Raw genomic sequence first — 21,929 nt, forward strand, 5'->3', positions numbered from 1 at the left:
ATTGCAATCTTTGATCAAGAAGCTTCACCTCTTTGTTAGATCAGTAAATTATAGACATACGAAAGGCAAGCCTAAGAGGTATGCAAACCTTTTATTCAGTATTGAAATGAAAACACATGCTCAGAAACAAAATAAGAAATGAAATATGTGGAGGCATTTGTTAACCCAATGAAGCTGGTGTTCTGAGTGGAACGTGGCGCCGTGTGCACAACGCTCACCCTGAATGCAGATTAAAAGGAAGCGTGTCCACAGCCTCAGCCTTTACTGGAGGGTTCAGGTTACGCAAAGAAGGGGCTGAGTGGGAGACAGCAAGTAGCAACAAATGATTTCAGCAAGGACATTTTGAATATTTTTACAGATTCCAGAAGAAAAAATGCATGTGTATAACATCATCTGCTGTGGAATAGAGTGACAAGAAAAACATAGAAGTTTTTTTTAATTGAATTATGTTGCCTACACAAACAATTAGAACAAAACTTACAGTCGTCAAACAGATTAAGTAATTAAAAAAGAATCAAAAATTAATAAGGAAAAGTAAAATTATAATATAGAAGAAGACAAAAGAAAGGTGAATCATGAAAGAGAAGGAGAAAAAAAGAAAAAGAAATATGTGTGTGTGTGTGTGTGTGTGTGTGTCCATCCATACTTTATTGCTATCCAGAGACCCATAAAACATAAACCATAAAACAATTTCAAAACTAGATTATCCACTCTTTGATCCAGGTCCAACATGCAGCTTCATAATATAATTGGAGGTCTGAGACTGTGAACCCTGGGACATAGAAGTTATTTCGGGTCTAGCTGGAAGACAATCAAAACCCTGTGCCCTTAAATCCTCACAGCCAGCAGTAGTCATTCCTGCCCATCCCTTCCTCAGAAGTGGAAGCTGTGACTTTGTAATTTAGAAGTTTCCTGTTATGTCCTGCTTCCCACAGGCATCTGGTTGGCCAATGTGGGAACAGGATGCTGGACTAGATCGGCTACTGGCTGAATTCAGCAGGCTCTTCTTATTTACCGAAGTTATTTCATCTTGACAATAAATCTCAGGCTATGCTTCTTTTTATGAAGGTTAATCCTTCTCTCCGGCTTGTGCTATTTTCAATATACAAATCACCCCCCTTGAAACTGCTATTTGACACATTAGGGAGAACTAGGGATTGAGGAGGATTTCAGTTTTGTTCACATCTGAATGAGAAACTACACAGCTCACACTTCTTGAACCAATATGCAAATTGAAATGTAGTTATCCAAAAGAAAGTGGCAGTTCTCTGTATTGTGTGATGCAGTTGTTCAGCTACAGAATAATTGCAAAAGTGCATATACTGGGGTAAAGTACAGTAATACCTCCACGAACATCTGCCTAGTCTAGCGTCCATTCCGGTGAATGTCCGTGGCAAACCCGGAAGTACCAGAACGGGTTACTTCCGGGTTTGACTCTCGCACATGCGCAGAAGCGCTAAATCGTGCTTCACAGATGCGCAGAAGCTCAAACCACTCCGCGAGCATGTGCAGACGCGGCACTTTGCCCTGCGTCCTTTTCAGCTAGTGTCGGGGCTCCGGAATGGATCCTGGCCGCAAAACGAGGTATGACTGTATGCAGTAATGAGCATATATTAGTGAAAACACCATGCAAAAATGCTTTATTTTAGGCAAAATTGCAAAGAAAAATGTGTATGGTAGATTCATCTGTTGAAGGTAGAGTACAGCATCGAGGATGGAATCAGTCAAAGGGTTTTATTCTTCTCCGAATGTATAGTTAGGATGGGAAGCAAATCTGAAAAATAATAATCAATGGAGCTTCTAAATTACAAGGAGAAAGAATGGGTGAGATTCAGGTTTCAGAAGGAATATCCAACACATTTAAAGCACATGAAGCCTAGCCACTGGAGTTTACCCTCGGAGAACTACAATTCCCTTAACAAAGTTCCCAGGAAAGTTCTTTGGGGGAAAGTCCTGTGCTTTAAATGAACGGTGTATATACAGACACAATGTTTGCTGGTGGGTTTGCTATCTATCTCAGGATTGTCATCCTTGGGCCAGCCCACCACAATTTGCTTGCCTGAGGCAAATTGCAAGATGGTGCACGTTTCATATACAGAAGCCAGCTGGAATGACAATCAAACTTACACCTAGATTGGCAGCAACATAGTGCCCTTCACCAAACCCGAGTGTCCTTCACAACTGAGGGCAGCAGGCTAGTTATGTGGGCGCAGGACAGCCATGTGATGCACACAGCTCTGCCCTCCAACAGAAGCGGACGGGCAGGGTGCTCAGAAGAATCAGCTGGGGAGGGGGCTGGCCTGGAGGGTGCTTCCACACTGGGCATTTGAATGTGGAATTTACTCTCTTTTCCCTGTGGAAAGTGAAGAGAAAAGTGGTTGATGCACCAGCTGAAGCACACCTTGCCTAACAGTAGGGCCGGCCCTGGTTCTACTTGACTGTCTCAATAGGGAACACATACAGTTGTACCTCAGGTTAAGAACTTAATTTGTTCTGGAGGTCCGTTCTTAACCTGAAACTGTTCTTAACCTGAGGTACCACTTTAGCTAATGGGGCCTCCTGCTGCCGCCACGCAATTTCTGTTCTCATCCTGAAGCAAAGTTCTTAACCCGAGGTACTATTTCTGGGTTAGCGGAGTCTGTAACCTGAAGCATCTGTAACCTGAAGCATCTGTAACCCGAGGTACCACTGTACTTAGGCCCTGAGTCTTTAGTAGCAAAAAGGGGAAATAACGGTGTGCCATTACTGAGCTGTTTTAACTGGCATACCAGAGTAAGGCACATGAAGACCTTTTGGTTTGGAGGGCAGTCGTTCTTGAAATGTGTTGGGTGTAATCAATTGCTTGTTTTGAGCACCAGTCTGACGTCCTGCCCCTCGTGTGCAGCTTGTGTGTGTGTCCCCACCCCACTTCTCCATGACCCTTCACCCCCACCAAATCGTCAGGGGTGCTACCACACTCTCCCCAGGGCAACAAGGAGAGTGTGCAAGTGCTCTGGCTGCAACCACAAATACCTAATTCCCACCAACAGCTGCCTCCACACGTGGGCTTCTCAAATGCCCACCTGTATCACCGTGTGACATTATGGATCGGGCTGAACTCTAACAACAGATTCCCTTGCCTTGCCGCCTTCAACTCACCCTGTCAGTTTCATGTAGCGAACATTTCGTTTGAGGCCATTGAGGGTTTTCATGTCCTCTTCAGGCAGCTGGAAATCAAACACCTAGCAGAGGAGAAAGGGTTGCATATAATCAGCAAGGGCTCTGTTATTATTATTATTTCAATTTATACACCGCCCTGTACCCGGAGGTCTCAGATCGGTTCACAAACAAGACCACAACGTATAAAATCAAACCAAAAACAATAACCCAATAACGCCTCCCCCCCCCAAAAGCCACATTCTAAAAGGGTGTTGGATGTCAATAAGATCAACCAAAGGCCTAGTTAAAAAGGAATGTTTTTGCCTGGTACCTAAAGGTGTATAATGAAGGCACCAGGCGAACTTCCCTGGGGAGAGCATTCCATAGACGGGGAGTCACTGCAGAGAAGGCCCCGTTCTCATGTTGCCACCCTCCAGACCTCTCAAGGAAGAGGCACACGAAGAAGGGCCTCAGAAGATGATCTCGGGGTCTGGGTAGGTTCATATGGAAAGAGGCTCTAGATTTTCTGAATCTCAAGCGCTGAGGCAAAGTGGGCAGAAAGAGGAGACATTGGCTCCCCTATCCTGCAGAATCTCTCACTGATCTCACCCGCATTTTCATCGTCTTTTAGACATCAATGGTTCCCATTCAACTCTGCTTACGCAGTTGAGCTCCTGTGAGTAAGATGGACCCCATCTCCACTATTGCTTACCCCACCACTTAACTCCGACAGTCTGTTACTGGTTTGTGTTCAGTATGTGGTAGGTTATTCTACTTAAAGTGCAGGTATGAACGAACACTCAGCTCCCAATGCCTCACCTAAACCAGTACACATTAGGCTTTGGTTCACTGCGTCTGCAAACTGCTGGCTTACCTGCAGGTTTTCTTTAATGTGTTTTTGGGTGAAACTCTTGGCCAGAACCACAATGCCACGCTGCAATTGGTAGCGCAAAGCAATGAGCGCTGGGCTTTGGTTGTGCTTCTTAGCAAGGTCAACCAGTACTGGTTCCTCACGCAGGACTGGCGTGCTTGTGTCCATCCTGCAAGAGGAAAGCAACCTCAGGTGTCATTAAATAGCAATATTGTGACATATTCAAGTCAACATTTGAGCATATCTAGACACTGTAAATATAAAGCTGTTTTAGACCAGATCATCTGGTATGGAGGAACCCAACCAATGAACCCTGCAAACAGGTGTTCTGTGCAGAGGGCAGGGACAGCGGAACAAAAGCACAATCCTATGCATATTGACAGGTCAGTCTTACTGGCCATATTCATATACTGATAAACCATGGTTTGTTGAGATGGGACTGAGCCTAGCCTCCCTCTGAACTCATATGCTCCTTTCCTCCTTTGGTGCAGCTGCAAGGAGTTTAGAAGCGAATCCCAGAGGGATTTAGTCCACACTGCTTAAAATGGTTGGGTCTGGTAGACAAAATTGCAAACAGAAATGTGTGCATTAGCAGAAATGCACACCAAAATGCTGTCAATTTTTCATGAGAACTTTTTCTAAAAAAAAAAAAAAAGTTTGCAAACTTTAAATCTGATGCGGAATGATGCGGAAACCAGAACTTAAGAAAAAGGAGAAACCCAAACTGTCAGATTCATCTACCCCTGTTAAGCACTCCTTCCTATCTGATCTTTGATTGCTGCTTTAGAACAAGCATGGGGAACCTTTGGCTGAGCTGACCTTTGGCATAATCCTTGGCGGTTGGGCATGCTTGCTGCAGCTGACGGGAGTTGTAACTCAACCATATCTTCAGGGCCAAAGGTTCCCTACAGTTGTTGGTTAATTATTGGCTAATCATTGAAATACTGGAATAAATTATCAAAGTTCAATGTTTTCTCCTACCAAGCCTCGTCTCTCTGTGATCCTAAAGCAGAGAAAGCTTCCAGGACAATATCCTTTGATTTGCAGAAAGACAGCAGCTTGGCTTGCTTGAGATAAGGGTGGCATTCGACCTGGTAGAGAATTTGTGCACAAGCCAAGAGTAAGAAGCACAGTCTAGAGGAGCAGTCTTTACAGTCTTGTTACAAAACAACAAAAATAAATTGGTTCTTGAAGACAGAGCATTATGAATGGACCTGAACATCTGGAACGGGGAAGTGGGATTTTGCCTGCTGGATCCATTCTCAAGTTCCCTGCACTTTGTACATTTAGCAGGATTTTTGAACAGAGCTCCATGTGGATGCAACTGTGGCCAGGATTCCTGCACGATCAGGGCCCTCGGTTATTGTGAATTCAGAACCCACACCCACACTTTCCACTGATGCAATCTCACTCCCCGTGTTCAGTGATTTATTTATTTTTGAAGAATTATACCTGGTTGAGAACAGGCTTGTACTTGAGGCCAGGTTTGTTCAGGATCTTTTCCAGAAGCCTCTGGTTGAAGTTGGAGACGCCAATAGACTTCACCAAACCCGCATCTTTACATAATTCCATGGCCTGCAGAAAATGGTGAAAGTATATAAACAAAGCAGGCTGTATAAATTACGCTGCTGAAATAAGTATACAGCTTTGATTTGGGGGACTGTCCTGCTGTTGCTACACAACTGTGATGATACACACCTCCCAGGTTTGACACAAGTCAACGTCATCGAAGACCAGCTTTCCACTTTCATCTTTTGGTAGCGGATCAGCTCCTGGCTTTAAAATAATAAAAATAAAAATAAAAATTTACTCAACGTAGAAACAACAGCACCAAAAACCTATTTAAAGTACAGTGGCACCTTGGGTTAAGTACTTAATTCGTTCCGGAGGTCTGTTCTTAACCTGAAAATGTTCTTAACCTGAAGCACCACTTTAGCTAATGGGGCCTCCTGCTGCCGCCGTGCTGCTGGAGCACGATTTCTGTTCTCGTCCTGAAGCAAAGTTCTTAACCCGAGGTACTATTTCTGGGTTAGCAGAGTCTGTAACCTGAAGTGTATGTAACCCGAGTTACCACTGTATTTTACTTCCCATCTTTCCCCTATAAAGGTTGACTCTAAGCATGACTAAGCATGCTATCACATACACAGTTACCTGAGAGTGATACTTATTTATGAGTAGACATCTGCTGGTTTGTGATGTCAGTCTGGAAACAACCAGTCATCAAGAAACAATTGTAAAAGCAGATTAAACAAAATGAAAGCATTGGCTTTTTTTTTTACATTTAGTGGATTATGATTATTACTGTACATTTGCAAACAAGGTTAAGATACGTTTCCAGATGTAGATTATTTTATATGTCCTCCCCCCCTTGTGGTCCAAATGTGGCTTTTCCTGGCTGCAATTTCTAACTGGTCATGGAATGCAACTTATCACATATTTAAAGACACTCCTCTGTTATTACGGTTACACTTTATTGCACACTTATGACTTAATTGATCAGAGTTAGATGGAGAACCAAATTAACTCTATTGCAATTGTCGTTACTTTTACAGTTACTAGCTCTAACTAGAGTATTGTGAGGGGTAACCTTTTCCTGCCTGCACAGCAGTCTCAATGAAAATCCTTCTCTAGGTTGCTATTACTCAGAGTGGTCTTGCTCCCACTGGTACCAGTGGGAGTTCCCATCATCCCTCAAGTTCAATTTCCGTATATCCAGCTAAAATGGTTTTGGTAACAGGACTTAAAGAGAGTTTTTTTTTAAAAAAATAAAAAACCTCTGAGATTTTGGAGAACTGCTGCCCATCAGAGGAGACAACATTAGCCATTTGATAAACCAGTTGTCATAGGAGCCAACGTCATCTCTACACTAAAACCGTTCCTTTTAAAGACAGCAGTCATGGGTAGGTAAATATCCTACTTATTTTTCCTTGGTTTTGAGAACATCTAAAGTGTTATGTACTGAAGTTCTCACCCTGGGCCAGCAGGGGGATACTGTAGATAGTTATGCAAATAAGGGATCGAAAGTGACGTTCAGTGATTGGATAGTTTTAGAAAATTGTTACAGTTACGTTGTACTGGAGCTCTATATAAGCAGGCTGACTGAACCCTTCAGTTCAGTTCTGTTCTGGCCTGTGAATAAACAAGAGCTGTTTGAAGAACCGCTGTGTCGTCTGATATGTTCACCCACAACTTAACATAAAGTGTGAAGGATAGTTACATACGATTCAAAACTTTGCACCCAGCATTTGAATATGTTTCTGATCAAAAGAATTAATGTGTCCGCTTAACAGTAAATCCATCTTAATATATACTTCTTCTTTTTAAGATAAGGATTTTACAAGTAAGCAAGGAAGGAAAGTTTGTTTTTGGTTCATCAACTAGTGAGGGGGGGCGGATTACCTTGAGAGGAAATGGCATGTGAATAAGAAAGAGATCCATATAATCAAGTTTAAGTTTCTTTAGAGATTCTTCCACACTTGTCCGGACAAGTTCTGGGCGATGAAAGGTGCCCCAAAGCTGTAAAGGGTTTCAAACAGCAGAACATGGATACAGTTCACCTTCAGAATGAATGGTTCTTACTGAAGCATATAGACACACTCCAATTAATTTCAATGGTCATTGTGTCAGATACATTTCTGCCAATCCGTATGCCTGTTATCATAGCTTCTTTTTCACAAAGGTTGTATCTTCCCAGGTAGAGTTAAAACTAAATGATCATACATAATGTGTTCATTTATTGCCTCAAAGGAAAGGATTCTGGGCGTTTCGTTTTCCAGTTGTAAAATTATATGTGACTAAATTATTAAGAGAACGCACTAGGTTTTTTTCATATAGGTAAGAGGCCAGTCAGTTGCAGTTTCCATAGTCTAACTTTCATATAAAGAGAGCATTCTTAGAACAATGGCTTTCAAACTGGGTTCTGAGACACCTTGGCTTCACTGGAAACTTAACAGGTGCACTTCCAGACTGCCAGTGTATTGTGGGTGGGAATCAAGCACATGCCAGAACTTTAATTAAAGCAGATTAAAGCACTCTGTCACACTGGTGCAACGAATCTACAGTGGTACCTTGGTTCTCGAACTTAATCTGTTCTGGGAGTCCGTTTGACTCCTGAAACCGTTCAAAAACCGAGGTGCAGCTTCTGATTGGCTGCAGGAGCTTCCTGCACTCAAGCAGAAGCCACATCGGATGTTTGGCTTCTGAAAAACGTTCGCAAAGTGGAACACTTACTTCTGGGTTTGCGGCTTTCGGGAACTGATTTGTTCGAAAACTAAGCCGTTTGAGAACCAAGGTACCACTGTACTTTTTTCTTTCATTCAAAAAGCTTTTTGTAGTTAGGAAAGCAATGAGAAAATGCACGGATGAACAAATACTTGACAGAAAGACTTGTAAATACCACATGAGCAAATCAGGATAAGTGCTCATTCCCTTTTAACAGGCACAGGCAAACTCAGCCCTCCAGATGTTTTAGGACTACAACTCCCATGATCCCTAGCTAACAGGACCAGTGGTCAGGGATGATGGGAGTTGTAGTCCCAAAACATCTGGAGGGCTGAGTTTGCCTATGCCTGCCTTATAGCCTCACCAGAAAGACATCAGAATGAACGCTCAGTAAAGACCAGATAATAGTCTAACCTAAGTTTTTTGTACAGCAAAACAGGATGAATATTCATAAAATAGGTCAGGAGGAGCCCTAGGAGTTTAGCAAGAAGATAACCAGTGATGGACAACCTTCCTTAACAGGCCACTTGCCCATCAAGAAGATTCCATTTCAACGGGTGGACACAGTGTAATGTTGGGTATATCTCTAAGGGCATCTTCAGAGTTTTGCAATTGGGATTCAATGGCAAACTGCAAAATTCAGCTTGCACAATTCAAGTAGATCTGCTGCTCTGGTGCAAATCTGCTTCTAAGAAAAACAAACTGAACTTTTTGCAGCAAGGAAAGTGCACTAGAAAGTGTGGGATATCAATTGCTTGCCCTTGATCTTGCATAACCTCCCTGCAAACAAATCCAAATGAATGCTCAGTAAACAGGTTGTCTGGAAGTGAGCTGAGTTATGTTCTCAGAGTAATGTTGGGCAGCCAAGTAAAAACAAAACGAAGCAGGCTCTTGCAGCTTCGTTAGTTGTATAGAGAAGGGATTTCAGCAGTTGTTGCATGTATGACAAGCAACACATTCTGAAATTCCTCTGTTGCACAACTGCCAAAGGTGCAGGACATTTGTCCTCTTTCCTGCCTGGCCATGGTGAGGATGTCTACAATACACAGGGATTCCTCAGGAGTCAAGTCGATTTGGAAAGGAAAGAAGTAAAATTTGGAAACCACTGAGTTGAATAAATGAACTTCCATGGCCTCAGCTGTTAGGAAAGGATGGTAGAAGCAAAGCCTGTCCACCAATCAACCAACTACTACAGGAATTAATATTTACTGACCTTTCCAGTGTAAAACAATTCATCCCTTTTCACAGTTCCATCTGCAATCTTTGCATTCATCCCTCGTCCAATTTCCTCTTCATTCCCATAGATGAAGGCTCCATCGATAAGGCGGAAGCCAAGCTCAATGGCTACCTTTATAGCCTCCTCACACTTGCTTTTTTGAACCTGGTGGTTAAAACAACAATAGTGTCAGCAAGTTTCACTGGCTTTGGCAGGAGGGTTACTTGATTGTGTTTCCTCATGTGCCACTTTTGCATTGAAAAACAACTGCACATGGAACACCATGGGGTTGTACCCTAATATGGGGCTGTACCCTAACATGGGAAAAGTTCTACCACACAAGCACAAATCCTTGCATTAATAGAATGAGTGCATTGGATGCCAATCATGGTCATTTTAAGGCACTGTGGACAATAATCTACATACAAAGCATTTGAGAAAATTGGGTTCTCTCCCAGCGCATGTTGTCTAAGGGTGGTGATGCAGCAAGCTACCATCTTGCTTAGCTTCAACAAGTCAGAATCTTTTTGGTGTCTGCATGGCAGAGCACTTGGCAAATATATTTATGCCACCTTGAGTTCCATGATGGAAGAGAGGTTCAGGATATAAATGTAAATCACTATTGCTGTGCAGCGTTAAAAAATATTGGTTTTGGAATTCAAACAATATCTCTTTTCTCTGCTAGACCAGGATTTGTTGCAGCCATATAAACAATATTTTCACATAATTGAAAAGCATTCTGGCCACAGAATGGTTAATATCAGTGTCAATAGGAAGGGAGTTCCAAAATGAGGGTGCTGCCAGACTAAAATATTGGTTTCTTACAAATGTAGAATGAGGCACCAGTAGCAGTGTCTGTTCTGCAAAATATATGGCAAACCAATGTGAAATAAATATATCACTGCATTTAATGCAACTGGTTTTTCAAATACAAATACCTGTCAACTTCAGGTTATATTTTAGTAAGATCTAATTTATATATTTTAATTGCTGCTATATCTGTACGGTCCCTGTTATACCGAACTGCAAATTTAAATGTATCCCTATTGTGTTTCATGACTTCCCTGATTTTGTACATGAGCTGGAATTGGTCTGTGACCGAAATAATAAATTCATTCATACAAATACCTGCAGACTGGGACAATAGTGGACAGGCAGGAGAAATTCACACACACATACACCCTTGTCAGCCACAGACGTGACAAAAATCATTCCTCTCCACACACAGTGAAATTGCTATTTGCATCAGGAGAGATGCAAATAGCAACTTGGGATGGGTAAGCTGCCAGGGTCCGTGGAGTAGGGATAAGGGCTAAACTCTCATTTTCCGCCCAGCCCACCATGGCTCTGATACTAATCAGGCTCTCTCCAACAGCAGCTATTTGTGTTGTAAAACTCAAACATCTTCATGGAATGACATGTAGTTTGACCCTTGGGAGAGGCCTTGCAAAACCATCACAAAGGGTGGCCTATTTAGACTGCAGTTGGCTTTCCGTTTGAGAGAAAGCAAATTTCCTATATACACATAAAGGCGATAGAAAAAGAAAACCTTAAGAAAGTTGACTTACTTCATCAGGGCAATAGGTACCAAGCCCAATCAAAGGGATTTTGTTTCCATCGCTCATCTTAAGGTAGGAATTTTTGTCCAGAGTCATCTTTTTACAGCTTTGGTCTGATGTGCAAGCAAATGTACTCTGCCAGAGTTTTGGAGAAGTGGAGTTGGCTACAACTCTCTTTTTCTCTTATAGAGTTACTTCCTCAGGGGCAAGGAGAAGTGATGCTGATGTAAGGTAGATGAAAAACAACCCTCAGAACCTGAACATAATAATAGATCCCTGAGGTGTCAAATACTTGGCATTGTCACACTATCAACTCAGAGGTTACATGCTGTTTTCATTCAGTCTCCACCAGTTCGCTGGGCGACCAGTTAGAAGACAATGGAAAAATGCAGCTTACTTGATTACGAACCCCAAAACTTGGAACCCCCCTCCAAACTGGTGCAGTTGTTGACAGGGTTTTGCAGGACAAATCCCATATTTTGCAACACCACCATCCCAAACTGAGTAAATAATACATCAAATCAGGGTTCATAGTCAACACCCAAAAACCCATCTCAGCAGACAAATGACCAGATATTTATGCTGAAGTTTTTCACCCTGAGCCCTGAAGTAGGGGTGTTCCCAGATAGTTGCTATGTTCAGCTCTGATTCAGAGGTCTTGTGCAACAAACCTATTAACCCAAATGCTGCAGTATGGAAAGTGATGCAAAAACAGGCTGTAAAATGTCAGGAATACTTGCTTAATGCAGCAGTGCCACACTCATGTCTTACATTTATGCCACTTTAACAGTCATGCCTCACCCCAGAGAATCCTGGGAACTTCAGCTTGTTAAGGATGCTGGGGTTGTTAGGAGACTCCTATTCCCCTCAGAGAGCTACAATTCCCAGAGTTCCTTGGGAAGACGAATTGATGGTTAAACCACTTGGAACTGTAACTGTGAGGGGAATAAGGGTCTCCTAACGTCTCTCAGCACACTGAACCACACTTCCCATAATTCTTCGTGGGGAAGTCATAACTGTAGGCCTGCCAGCTTGCATCAAATTAACAGTTCTTAGACAGCACTATTTTTCTAGGAAAAGAGGTGCCAGAACTCACTGTAACCACCTCCCTTGTTCTCTTATAGTGACAATGGTGCCCACCTGAGAGGTGCTGGAGCTGAAAAAAAAGTCCTGTTCTTAGGGCAAAAGATAAATAAGGGTTAAAAATAAAAGTGTGGCATAAAATTCACTTGAAGAGTCCTGCTGAATCATAACAGCTGTGTGAGGGCCAAGCCTGGCTGCTGAGAAGTTAAACTCCAGTTCAACTCCCACTGAAAAATGCACAGGCTGCTCTAATGATCCCTGAGACCAATTAGAATTGCCCCTGCATGTTCCAGTGCGAGAGGGTTGAAAAGGTCACTCCTGCTTATGGCTCCATACAGCAGCTGGGTGTCACAGTGAGGGCGAGGCATAGAGCAGTGTGTGTATCTAGGTGAGAGTGGTGTCACGGCAAAGTTCCCACAATGGCACACAGCTCTTGCTTAAGAACAACTTCTCACCCTGCTGGGCCAAGCTTTCCACTTGGACCCACCCATCTGCCAAAAACGTGGATGCAGATGTCCACATACTCACAGCTCGGCAGTTCTGCACACCTCCGAGTGCTTCAGAGACGAGAACGGGCTCCAGAAGGGTGTCTGTGTATTTACAGTGGTACCTCGGGTTAAGTACTTAATTTGTTCCGGAGGTCTGTTCTTAACCTGAAGCACCACTTTAGCTAATGGGGCCTCCCGCTGCAGCCATGCTGCCGGAGTATGATTTCTGTTCTCAACCTGAAGCAAAGATTTTAACCCGAGGTACTATTTCTGGGTTAACGGAGTCTGTAACCTGAAGCGTATGTAACCTGAAGTGTATGTAACCCGAGGTACCACTGTATTTACAGCATTTATTCCCCTGCCATTTAGCCAAAAAGATTCTCAGCATAGCTTACAAAAACCAGTTCTCAGGTTCACATTCTAAAAAGACATGATACATACACAAGAGAAAAGGAATAGGAGGGAGGAAGGAAAAGCAAGCTCAAACACAGATGTTTAAAGTCACAGTTTGTAAAGTCACTGTCGATGCCAGTGCTAGTTCTGACTGCCTTCCCTTCCCTGGAGTCACTCCCAGATCAGATCCAGGAGCACAGCTGGTGACAAAGAGGGATGCAAGAAGGCAGCATTTCCCTTTCTGATCTGCATTCATCATAACCAGTGCTGTTTCCATTATGCTACAATGTCGTTTCCAGCAACTACTGTGTTAGTCTTCCTGTCTGCTACTGAATGTAATCTATGCAAATTATATAACTTACGTAAATAAGTTGTGCAAGTTATATAACTTGCGTAAGTATTTATGCAAGTCATGCAACTTACATTCATTTCAATGTAAAGGAAACATCCAAACAATGGATTTTTAAAAAGTTAATTATGAATTGTTTGTGGACTTAGGGTGGAATTCAACATAGCGCTAAAGAGAGCATTTCAATCTCTCTCCTCCCCTATCACTCTATTCTGGGGATTTTCCTGACCCTCCAGAGTGCTTTTTGGTTTTTTTTTTTGGGGGGGGGGTGCAGAGGGCATGTGGAGGGGGTGGGGAAAGCCCCATTGTGCTATTGGGAGTCCTTGCTCTGGCTTCTGCTGACAGAGCAGAGAAGGAATCCAACATCTGGAGGGCCACAGGATTCCTACCCCTGCTTTAAAGTGTCTGGATAAAATGGGAGAGATCTTGAATGCTAACTAAACCAAATGTTTTGGAGACTGTTGGTGTGGTCTTTTGCTTCCAACAGGCTGGCGATGAGCATTTTCCTCAAGTTGAGAATGGGCTGGCACTGCCCAGTATCACAAATTTCCTGGGCACATGGGAGGTGAGGGGTGATATGGGAGAAGCCATCTTTGATGTCTACATTTGGATCCACATCTGTGTTTTGGGGTATGAAACCATATGTCTCTCATAGGCACACACACACACACACACACACACACACACACACACACACACACACACAGTGGAGGCTGCCATTTAACATTGTATTATGTTGCCCATTTATGTATTATATTTGTTGCTTACTACGAAAAAAAATGGCTCATAGTGTTTGACAGTTGCCTAGAATGCTGTAGCAGGAGCTCTGGGATATTGTGGGAAATTTTAAATGGCTGCCAGGGCAGCTGTCAGCTTGCCAAGATGCCAAGGCCCCAGCAGTTGCCAAGCGTACAAAGTGCTGTTGGCAAGCCTCCACTACACTTTGGCTATCCTGTACAATGGGCTTGCACCTCCCACCATTAAATGCAGCCCTAGGCACTCCTGAACAAGTGCAAACAAAGCAGCGGCGGTTTAAGTAATGTTCCAAAGTGTGACTCTGCCTCATGCCATGACTGGCCTACACATGTTCAGGAATGCCTACCTGTCCGTCAATTTTTGCTCTCCACCTGCAATAGGGCACCCTGGGGGGGGGGAGTATGGGAGGCTGTCTGTGGCTTGTAGGTCACAAGCTGGCTACCAATATTCTACAAAAGGCCATGCTGCTAATCTTTTAGAAGAGACCCCTTTCATTTGTTTTATTATGTCCCAGTTTGCTGAGCACCTTACAGCAGCACCTGGCAAACAAATTTGGGCTTCGTTTTGTCCCCAGCAGCCAGAGAGACACAGGAGACCGGTGTTGGAATGCAGCAGTGTTTATTTGGCCTTCTTTTAAACACTTTCCCCCAAAAGCAAGACAGTTCACAGGATTTGACAACTACAAGTCATGCATTGTTCCTATGGGGCAGCGACAGCAGGGTTCCCAACTATACCAGTTTTGACCATTATTTAATTACCACCACTTCAATATTAGCAGCTTTGCTCTACAACATTTTGAAATATTAAATAAATAAAGTGACTGTTTGGGATATTTACAATTCTGAGAGTTCAGCCAGCACAAAGACGCTCATCTTCTACACTGTACAGGGCTCACCTGCCACGAAGTTATCGAAATACAGTGCTGACATCTAGAGCAAAAAGAGTGCATAGCAGGCTTGTTGCAAGAGGTCTTGCCTCAATCTGCTGGCTCTGAAACTTCAGCAGGCAGCTTGCCAGAGAGCACGAAAGGCCCCACCAGCCAGGAGAGAGGGGTGTTGTGAGTGACATATTCCAGCAGCTCATCCACGTATTCTTGCGCTTTCTGCACTGTCTGGCGGCTCTGGGCCAGGAGGGTGCTGGGGAGGTCCTGGAAGGATCTGACCGTGGAAGCGGCAGCATGAAGTTCTCCAGTGCTTTGGCCAACTTTCTGCACCTTATCCTCCAGGCTAGAAGGGAATCCTTGGATGCTGGACACCAGGGTTTGGCTAACGGTCTGCAGACGATGGATCAGAGACTGAAACATTGTCAGGGTTTGGCTTTCTACCTGTTGAGACAAGCAAGCCATTACTGACAAGCCGTATTTCCTAACAGGGGCAGGCAAAACCATTGCAAAGACATACCTCTATCTGCACCATATCTTTGTTATCCTTTGCTTCTGGGTTTGCCTTGTTCCATTCGATCAACATCTGGCTAAGCTTCTTTTCACCCTCATGAAAGGTCTGTCCCACACCTTGTTTCATGTATTCAATCTGGAGGGGGAACAACACACACTAGTTTAACTTTCAACAGGAACTAAGTAGTCAACATGGCCAAATTCAAATAAGCTGGGTAAAGTGTGCCCCCCCCCCCGGACAAATCTCTGTGTGTGGTGTCAGGAATGGCTTCCTTGGGCCTCTGATTCAAAAAGCTACATAGCACTTTTTAAAAGCCAATTATGTTACTATAGGGTTTTTTTGTTGTTGAAGCCAAAATAGGAAAAATAGAGCTTGTGTGATTTGTGGTTTTTTCGGCTCCCTTTTTGCTAATAGAAACAAATGGCAAGTGGCTGAAATTTGGAGATATTGGTTCCTACTATGCTGGTGACAATATGCTAGATTATGTAACAAGTCTACTTTCCCCAGGATACGTTTACCCAAGTGTGTTGGAACAAAGTTGAAGCAATACCATCTATGGAACTCCCTCTATGATGGATGGGGAGACTGTGGCTCTCCTGGTGTTGCTGGAACACATCTCAACTTGCCCTTGACTGTTGGCCATGCTGGCTGGGGCTGAAGAGAGCTGAACCTCTGGAGGACCAGAGGTTCCCCATCCTTGTTCTGCCTTGCAATTTGTCACCCATCTTTTCTGGATAAGTTATCCAAGTCAGAAGAATATCAAAAGGAATCAGATGGAAACATCAGTGTAAGCTTCATTCCTTCAAGGGCCCTTTGAGATTTCTAAAGAGGTGTGTGTGTGTGTGTGTGTGTATGTACACAAAGCTAATAGAGCATTCCTCAGCTCAGGGATGGGGAACCCATGAATTATGAACTTAGCCTAGTCAGGAATGATGGGAGGTCTAGTCTAAGAAACCACTGGAGGGGCTACAGGTTTCCCACACCCACACCTTAAGCCCCATATAAGTGCTTGCCACAAATTTGCATTTGGGAAACTCCCAAAGGGTCCAGTATCACATAACCTGGACTATGCATCCCTTGCATATAAGCACCAAAGTTCATATAGTGCAGGTGCGGAAAACCTCTAGCTTCCCAGATGCTTGCTGAGCTACAATTCCCATCAGCCCCACCAAGTCATGGCCAATAGCCATGACAGGAGTTGTGGTTCAGCAACGTCTAGAGGGCCAAATGTCCCCCCACCCAAATACCATAAACTAAGCAAGGTTCCCCTTGGGAGTCAGATCATGGTCAAATTCCATTCCATTTAAAGAAAACATGGACTCTGAAATTGCAGCTTTAAAATATTTGATTGCTCAGGTGATTTTCTATAATTAAAAGGGCGATTTGCAGTGGCACAGGACAGTCTTAAAAGGGGAGACCAAGCTCATACCATGTGAATTATCTGCTGGAGCTGGGAGAGAGACTCATGGATCCTTTGCCTGGCTCGCCTGATCTTCGCCACAGCGTGCAAGTAGGCCCTTTGGCGGAGTCTGCTTGAAAGGGAGCCCAAGCGCACCAGATATTCCTGCTGCTCACACTGCTGCACCGGAACCACATTGCCATCCTTTGCAGCTGCTGTAATCTCAGCTAAGGAAGAGAAGACCACAATGGATTCAGCAGGGGGCAGCCTTGATGTCTCATGCTCCTTTAGGAGAATCATGTGTAGGGAAGGAAAGTTTCACTGCCCATTTGAAGGGGTACCGTGGCAGGGAATCTAGGAATTGATTGCTAAATTCACATTTGAAGGCAAGGGCTGGTGCACAAAGTGTGTTTTCCAATCGCTCCCGCATACAATACCGTATTTCGGTGCCTAGTGGAAAGCTACATCTTTCATAGCACAGTTTCTATTGTTCAGTGCAAGGCATGCAGCTGTAGATTTGGAGGAGGGGAGTACAATGTGGGTCCCAATGATGAAGATATGAACAACACAGTAATCCCCAGATAACTGCACAATGTCTTGCGGGCTTTTACATTTGAGGTTTCCTGTCCAAACGGAAGTCAGATCAGGAGAGATTGAAAAGCAACCCTGCTGCTCTCCTTCCCAGCCATTGCACCAATGCCCTGCTGCTTGAAAGAGTCAAGGGGATTCCAGCCCATTACAATTACACACTGAAACAGATTTCCTACCAGTTTATAGAATCAAAAAATTGTAGAGTTGGAGGGGATCCCCCCCCCAAGGGTCATGTAGTCCAACCCCCTGCAGTGTAACAATCCTGTCTACGGGTGTCCCTGGGTGGGCTCAAACCATCAACCTTATGGCGAACAGCCAGACACACTGACCCATTGAACAGATATCTGAAAGACTGTTTCCTTCTGTATATACCTGCCTGCAGGTTGAGATCTTCAGAGGCCTTGTTAGATGCCCTACCAACTAAAGTAGTTTGGATGATGGGAACATGAAACAGGGCCTTATCTGTGGTAACACCCCCCCCCCAAAGGAGGCAAGACTAGTCCCTTCTTTAGCATTTTAGGCAGGTAATGAAAACATTTCTGTTTGGAATGGCTTTTTAAAACCTCTGGCAATATATTGACATAACTGGCATTGAACTCTGCTTCTCCTTGACTTTAAACTTTTTTAGGAAAGGTAATTGATTTTTAAGTTACATACCCAGTTCTTCATCTGTTATGGGGAGATATTCATCTATCAGGTCTTCAGATCTGCCAAGCATTGCCTCAGCACCACTGACAGCTATCTGGCCCATTCTGGATTCCATAACGGTGGTCAGACTCTGGCCAATAGCAGACTTGGTTGCTTCCATGCCATCCTGCACAGCTTCTTTCGTCATGCCTACAACTCCAGAGAGCTTGCCGGCAATGGCGTCCTTAGCGCTTGCCACTTTGGACGACACCATCTCCTTGGTGTCGGAAGCAACCTGCGAGGCAGCAAGAAACCACACGCCGTTTCCATACAGATACTCGCCGGCAGTGTAACAGAACCATGCCATTATCTTGTACGGAAGGATAATATTTATTGAAAGTGAAAATAATAAGAGCAAGCACATGTAATCATGTGCATAATTGGGCTGACATGTTACTCGACTAGAAAATGTTCTTGAAATAAGAAGAGAGGATGCCCAGGTGCTAATAAGGGCCATGGCAAACAGGCCTGACATTATCTCTGCCTCCCTGGACTTTGGCTCCTAAGGTCCCAAGCTAGCTGCACCACAGCTTACCTTATCAGCTGACATCTGAAGAATTGGCAGCTTCTCCTCCAGGGCATCCAAGCCCCGGGAAGCATACTCATTTGCTGCTGCAACTACGAAGACAGAAAATTGTTATCTTATTGCTTTCTACTACGCCAATATCAGAAACCCAATGTATTTCCAAGTCTTCATTTTCACAAGCTTTAGCTTTCCCATCTACAAACACACCTTTTGCAGTTTTTAGAGGGTTGCAGCTTTAAGAGGCTGGCCTTATTATTTTAGTACCTTTCTAGATTTGTAAGGGCAATTTGAAAGCCTCACCCCAGGGATGGGAAGCTGCCATGAATGCAGCTGGGATAAGTAGAGAAGGCGGGTGCAGAAACCAGGGCAATGTCACCAGTTTTCAAGCACAGCTAAGAGCTCTCCATGATGTTACACATTCATACATGCCCCACAGTGACAGAGTTACCAGTCCAGTAGCACAGAAGCATGTATCAAGGACACAGGCTACCTGAATTTCACCACTACTCAGTTGCTAGAAATGGTAGACCAGTTCTCAATTTTATTTTATTTTAACGCATTTCCTTTTCTCCCATGGAAAAATTCCTGTGGACACCCATGCATGCACTATATCTCACGATATAATCTGAACATGCAAACCACCTCCACTTATTAAGCAGGAAGTTACTCCATGGACATTGCATCAATAGGTATTTTTGTCCCTAGTATTTTGCCTACTATTGGACAAGCTTGCTTAGAAGTCTGCCCTTGACTTACTCTGGGGTTCAAGTTTAGTCAGGATAGGCTGAGCAGTGCTGACCGCCACTTCTTTCAGGGTCTTCATGCCCTTCTCGGCAGCATCACAGACGGACTTCACATAGGGGTGGCTGCCCTTGGTAGAGTTGTAGGCGTTCGCAGCCATGTCATAGGCAGAGCTAACCAATGGCATGCTGACTACTCTTCTCAAGACATTCTACACAGGGAGGAAATATTTAGTCAGAGTATGGTATGTACAACCTGTGTAGCCCTGCAAAACCAATTTGAGCTAGGACTAACCTACACTTGTCGTTTAAAACACTTTGTACAAAACATGCAATAATGCATTTTGGAGGCTGTTCATTGCATAGACTTGTTCACAGCCCATTTTTCCGAACTCACCTCCTCCTGTGCAGATGCCTCTTGCACCTTGTCATGGGAAGACATATTTCCTTGACTGTTGGAAGACATAACTTGGCACTGCAACTAGCAAGAGCTGGAAAAGGAGGTCAACAGTTAATTTGCCACAGAAGAGTTGCATTGGCCTAACAAGTACTGAACAAGACAAGTCACTCTCATTTGAGTTTTGGCTCTTGTTCTCTTTAAGAACTTAAGTGAAACTCCTAAAACAGAAATGTTTGTAGCTAGCAGCTCACGAAACCCATCGCTACAATGCTGAAAAAGATGACACCCCAGTTCTCTCTTAAGCGGAGAGGACTATTCCCCAAATGGGAATAGGTCTGTGCAACTTGGAACGCTGGTCCATCTCACTTAATAGTGTCTGCACCTGGGGTCACCAACCTTTTTGGGCCATTGGGCACATCTGGAACTTTGAGAACGTGTCATGATCCCCAGTCACAAAATGGCTACTATAGGGCATAGAACAAAATGGCTGCTGCAAAGGTATGGCATGACACAAAATGGCTGCTGCATCTAAAACAGCAGAAGAGACAGGATCACGAAATGATCTGTATCGGCCAATTCTAGCACCAAATAAAAAGTGGGCATGTTTATGAGGACGTATTTGATGTCAAAGAGACTGACCCAATGCAAAGAGGAACTATGCAGAAGTAACAAACAGCTTTATACTGAATATCTTTTGAGGAGATTCTTACTGACATCTTTCATTTGTGCCTTGCAGGAACAGGCACACTGATTCACACAGGTGCTGCATTAGGAAGCCCTGTGGTACACTGCTCTTCCTGCCTGGAACTTCTGGGGTTCAAACCTGGGATCTTGGGCATGCCAAGCAGACTGTAGTGCTAAGTGACCATACTAAGATATTATCCCCAAGCTCCAGTTAACTCAGCAAGATCTATTTTTGAATAAAGGACCACATTAGCACAAGGAAGTGTTGCAACATAACCACTTATTAAGACATTTATAATTTCCTACATTTCTTTTTAAGTTCTCATTGCAAAAGACAGCCACTCTACAGCATTAGGAAAGAAGGCTTGGCTCTCTTGCTTTGTATCTGCAGAGCGAAAGCTGCTGCTCTCAGCTCACTTATATTTCCTTTCTTTCCCCCAGAAATAAGCCAAAAAGATCAACAGCCACACAGAGCCTGGCAACAAACACCTTCACAGACAGAAAACAAATGGAACACACTTTCAAAACAATGCACCATGCACACCTATCACAATCCCAAACCCTTTTTACTAACCCTCTTACCTGTAGGGGAAAACCACCAAAAGAATACACTAGTCACCCATACAGTTCCCCTTTTAAATAACTGTGATGATGTCCTGGAGTCAGGGTAAGGTCAAGAGAACCAATGAAAATAGTAGCATTATTTCCCCAATCAGTTAGGAATAGAAGACAGGTGGAATATGTCAAATAAGGAACCCTGATAGAGGGTGAGAATGACATTGCTTCTCACCTGTGCTCTGTTTGCTACTGCTCTATTAGTAGCAAAGCTCTTACTCACATTTAATTCTCTCACTCGCTTTCTTTTTAAAGTAAGATTTTATTAAGACATTTCATAATACAGTATAATAAAAACAAGCTAACTACTCTAAACAAAACAAAGAAAGAAGAGAGGGAGAGAGAGAGAGAGAGAGAGAGAGAGAGCGCGCACTTTTCACAGGTAGATTTAATTCTCCATAGTGGGTTATTAAGGTGCTAGTTCCTGCTGTTCCTAGTTTGTGTTATTGCTTTCCTAACCTATCCTGAGGAATCACTGAAAGTCACCGTTTATATTTGGCCCAGTTTATGATCACAACAGCTTCTTAGATGGAAAGGGAGCCATATGCCTTTTCAAAACAGAAATTATATAAAATGGGAATAAAGCTTTAATAACTAGGATTGCCTTTTTAAATATATTTTGGACAGGACTCCTCTGCTTTTGACAGCTTCAGGACAATCAGCATTTCAGTGAATGAAACTTTGAGCATGAAATGCAATGTTAGCTTTACCTGATGAATTCCCGCCTGCCATGCTTTAGTTAAAGAAATAAGCACCCTGCCAGAAGAAAATCAAAGCACTGTTACTGTGAAATAAACTTCACTGACTTCAGTAGGGCTT

The 21,929-nt window shown here is 43.6% G+C and overlaps 2 protein-coding genes across 3 annotated transcripts; both read right to left on the bottom strand.

Moving 5' to 3' along the window:
* Nucleotides 1-1,623: 1,623 nt before the first annotated feature.
* On the bottom strand, nt 1,624-11,154 carry LOC128422029 (prostaglandin-E(2) 9-reductase-like). The gene is made up of 9 exons (XM_053405482.1): nt 11,015-11,154; nt 9,444-9,611; nt 7,409-7,525; nt 5,708-5,785; nt 5,462-5,584; nt 4,991-5,100; nt 4,013-4,178; nt 3,139-3,221; nt 1,624-1,774 (listed from the first exon to the last, which is right to left on the bottom strand). Exons 1-9 carry the CDS (start codon nt 11,099-11,101, stop codon nt 1,735-1,737), a joined length of 972 nt encoding a protein of 323 aa, XP_053261457.1. The 5' UTR covers nt 11,102-11,154; the 3' UTR covers nt 1,624-1,734.
* Nucleotides 11,155-14,713: 3,559 nt separating this feature from the next.
* Nucleotides 14,714-21,311, bottom strand: LOC128422027 (perilipin-3-like). Of its 2 annotated transcripts, none has more exons than XM_053405478.1 (8): nt 21,078-21,311; nt 19,809-19,902; nt 19,428-19,623; nt 18,681-18,763; nt 18,116-18,380; nt 16,898-17,094; nt 15,475-15,603; nt 14,714-15,398 (listed from the first exon to the last, which is right to left on the bottom strand). In XM_053405478.1, exons 2-8 carry the CDS (start codon nt 19,875-19,877, stop codon nt 15,051-15,053), a joined length of 1,287 nt encoding a protein of 428 aa, XP_053261453.1. In that variant the 5' UTR covers nt 19,878-19,902; nt 21,078-21,311; the 3' UTR covers nt 14,714-15,050. The 2 variants fall into 2 exon arrangements, with proteins under 2 accessions (XP_053261453.1, XP_053261452.1); XM_053405477.1 differs by lacking the exon at nt 21,078-21,311 and adding an exon at nt 20,208-21,065.
* Nucleotides 21,312-21,929: the final 618 nt, after the last annotated feature.

This window comes from Podarcis raffonei, chromosome 10 (assembly GCF_027172205.1).
Source record: "Podarcis raffonei isolate rPodRaf1 chromosome 10, rPodRaf1.pri, whole genome shotgun sequence".
Lineage (NCBI taxonomy): Eukaryota > Metazoa > Chordata > Lepidosauria > Squamata > Lacertidae > Podarcis > Podarcis raffonei.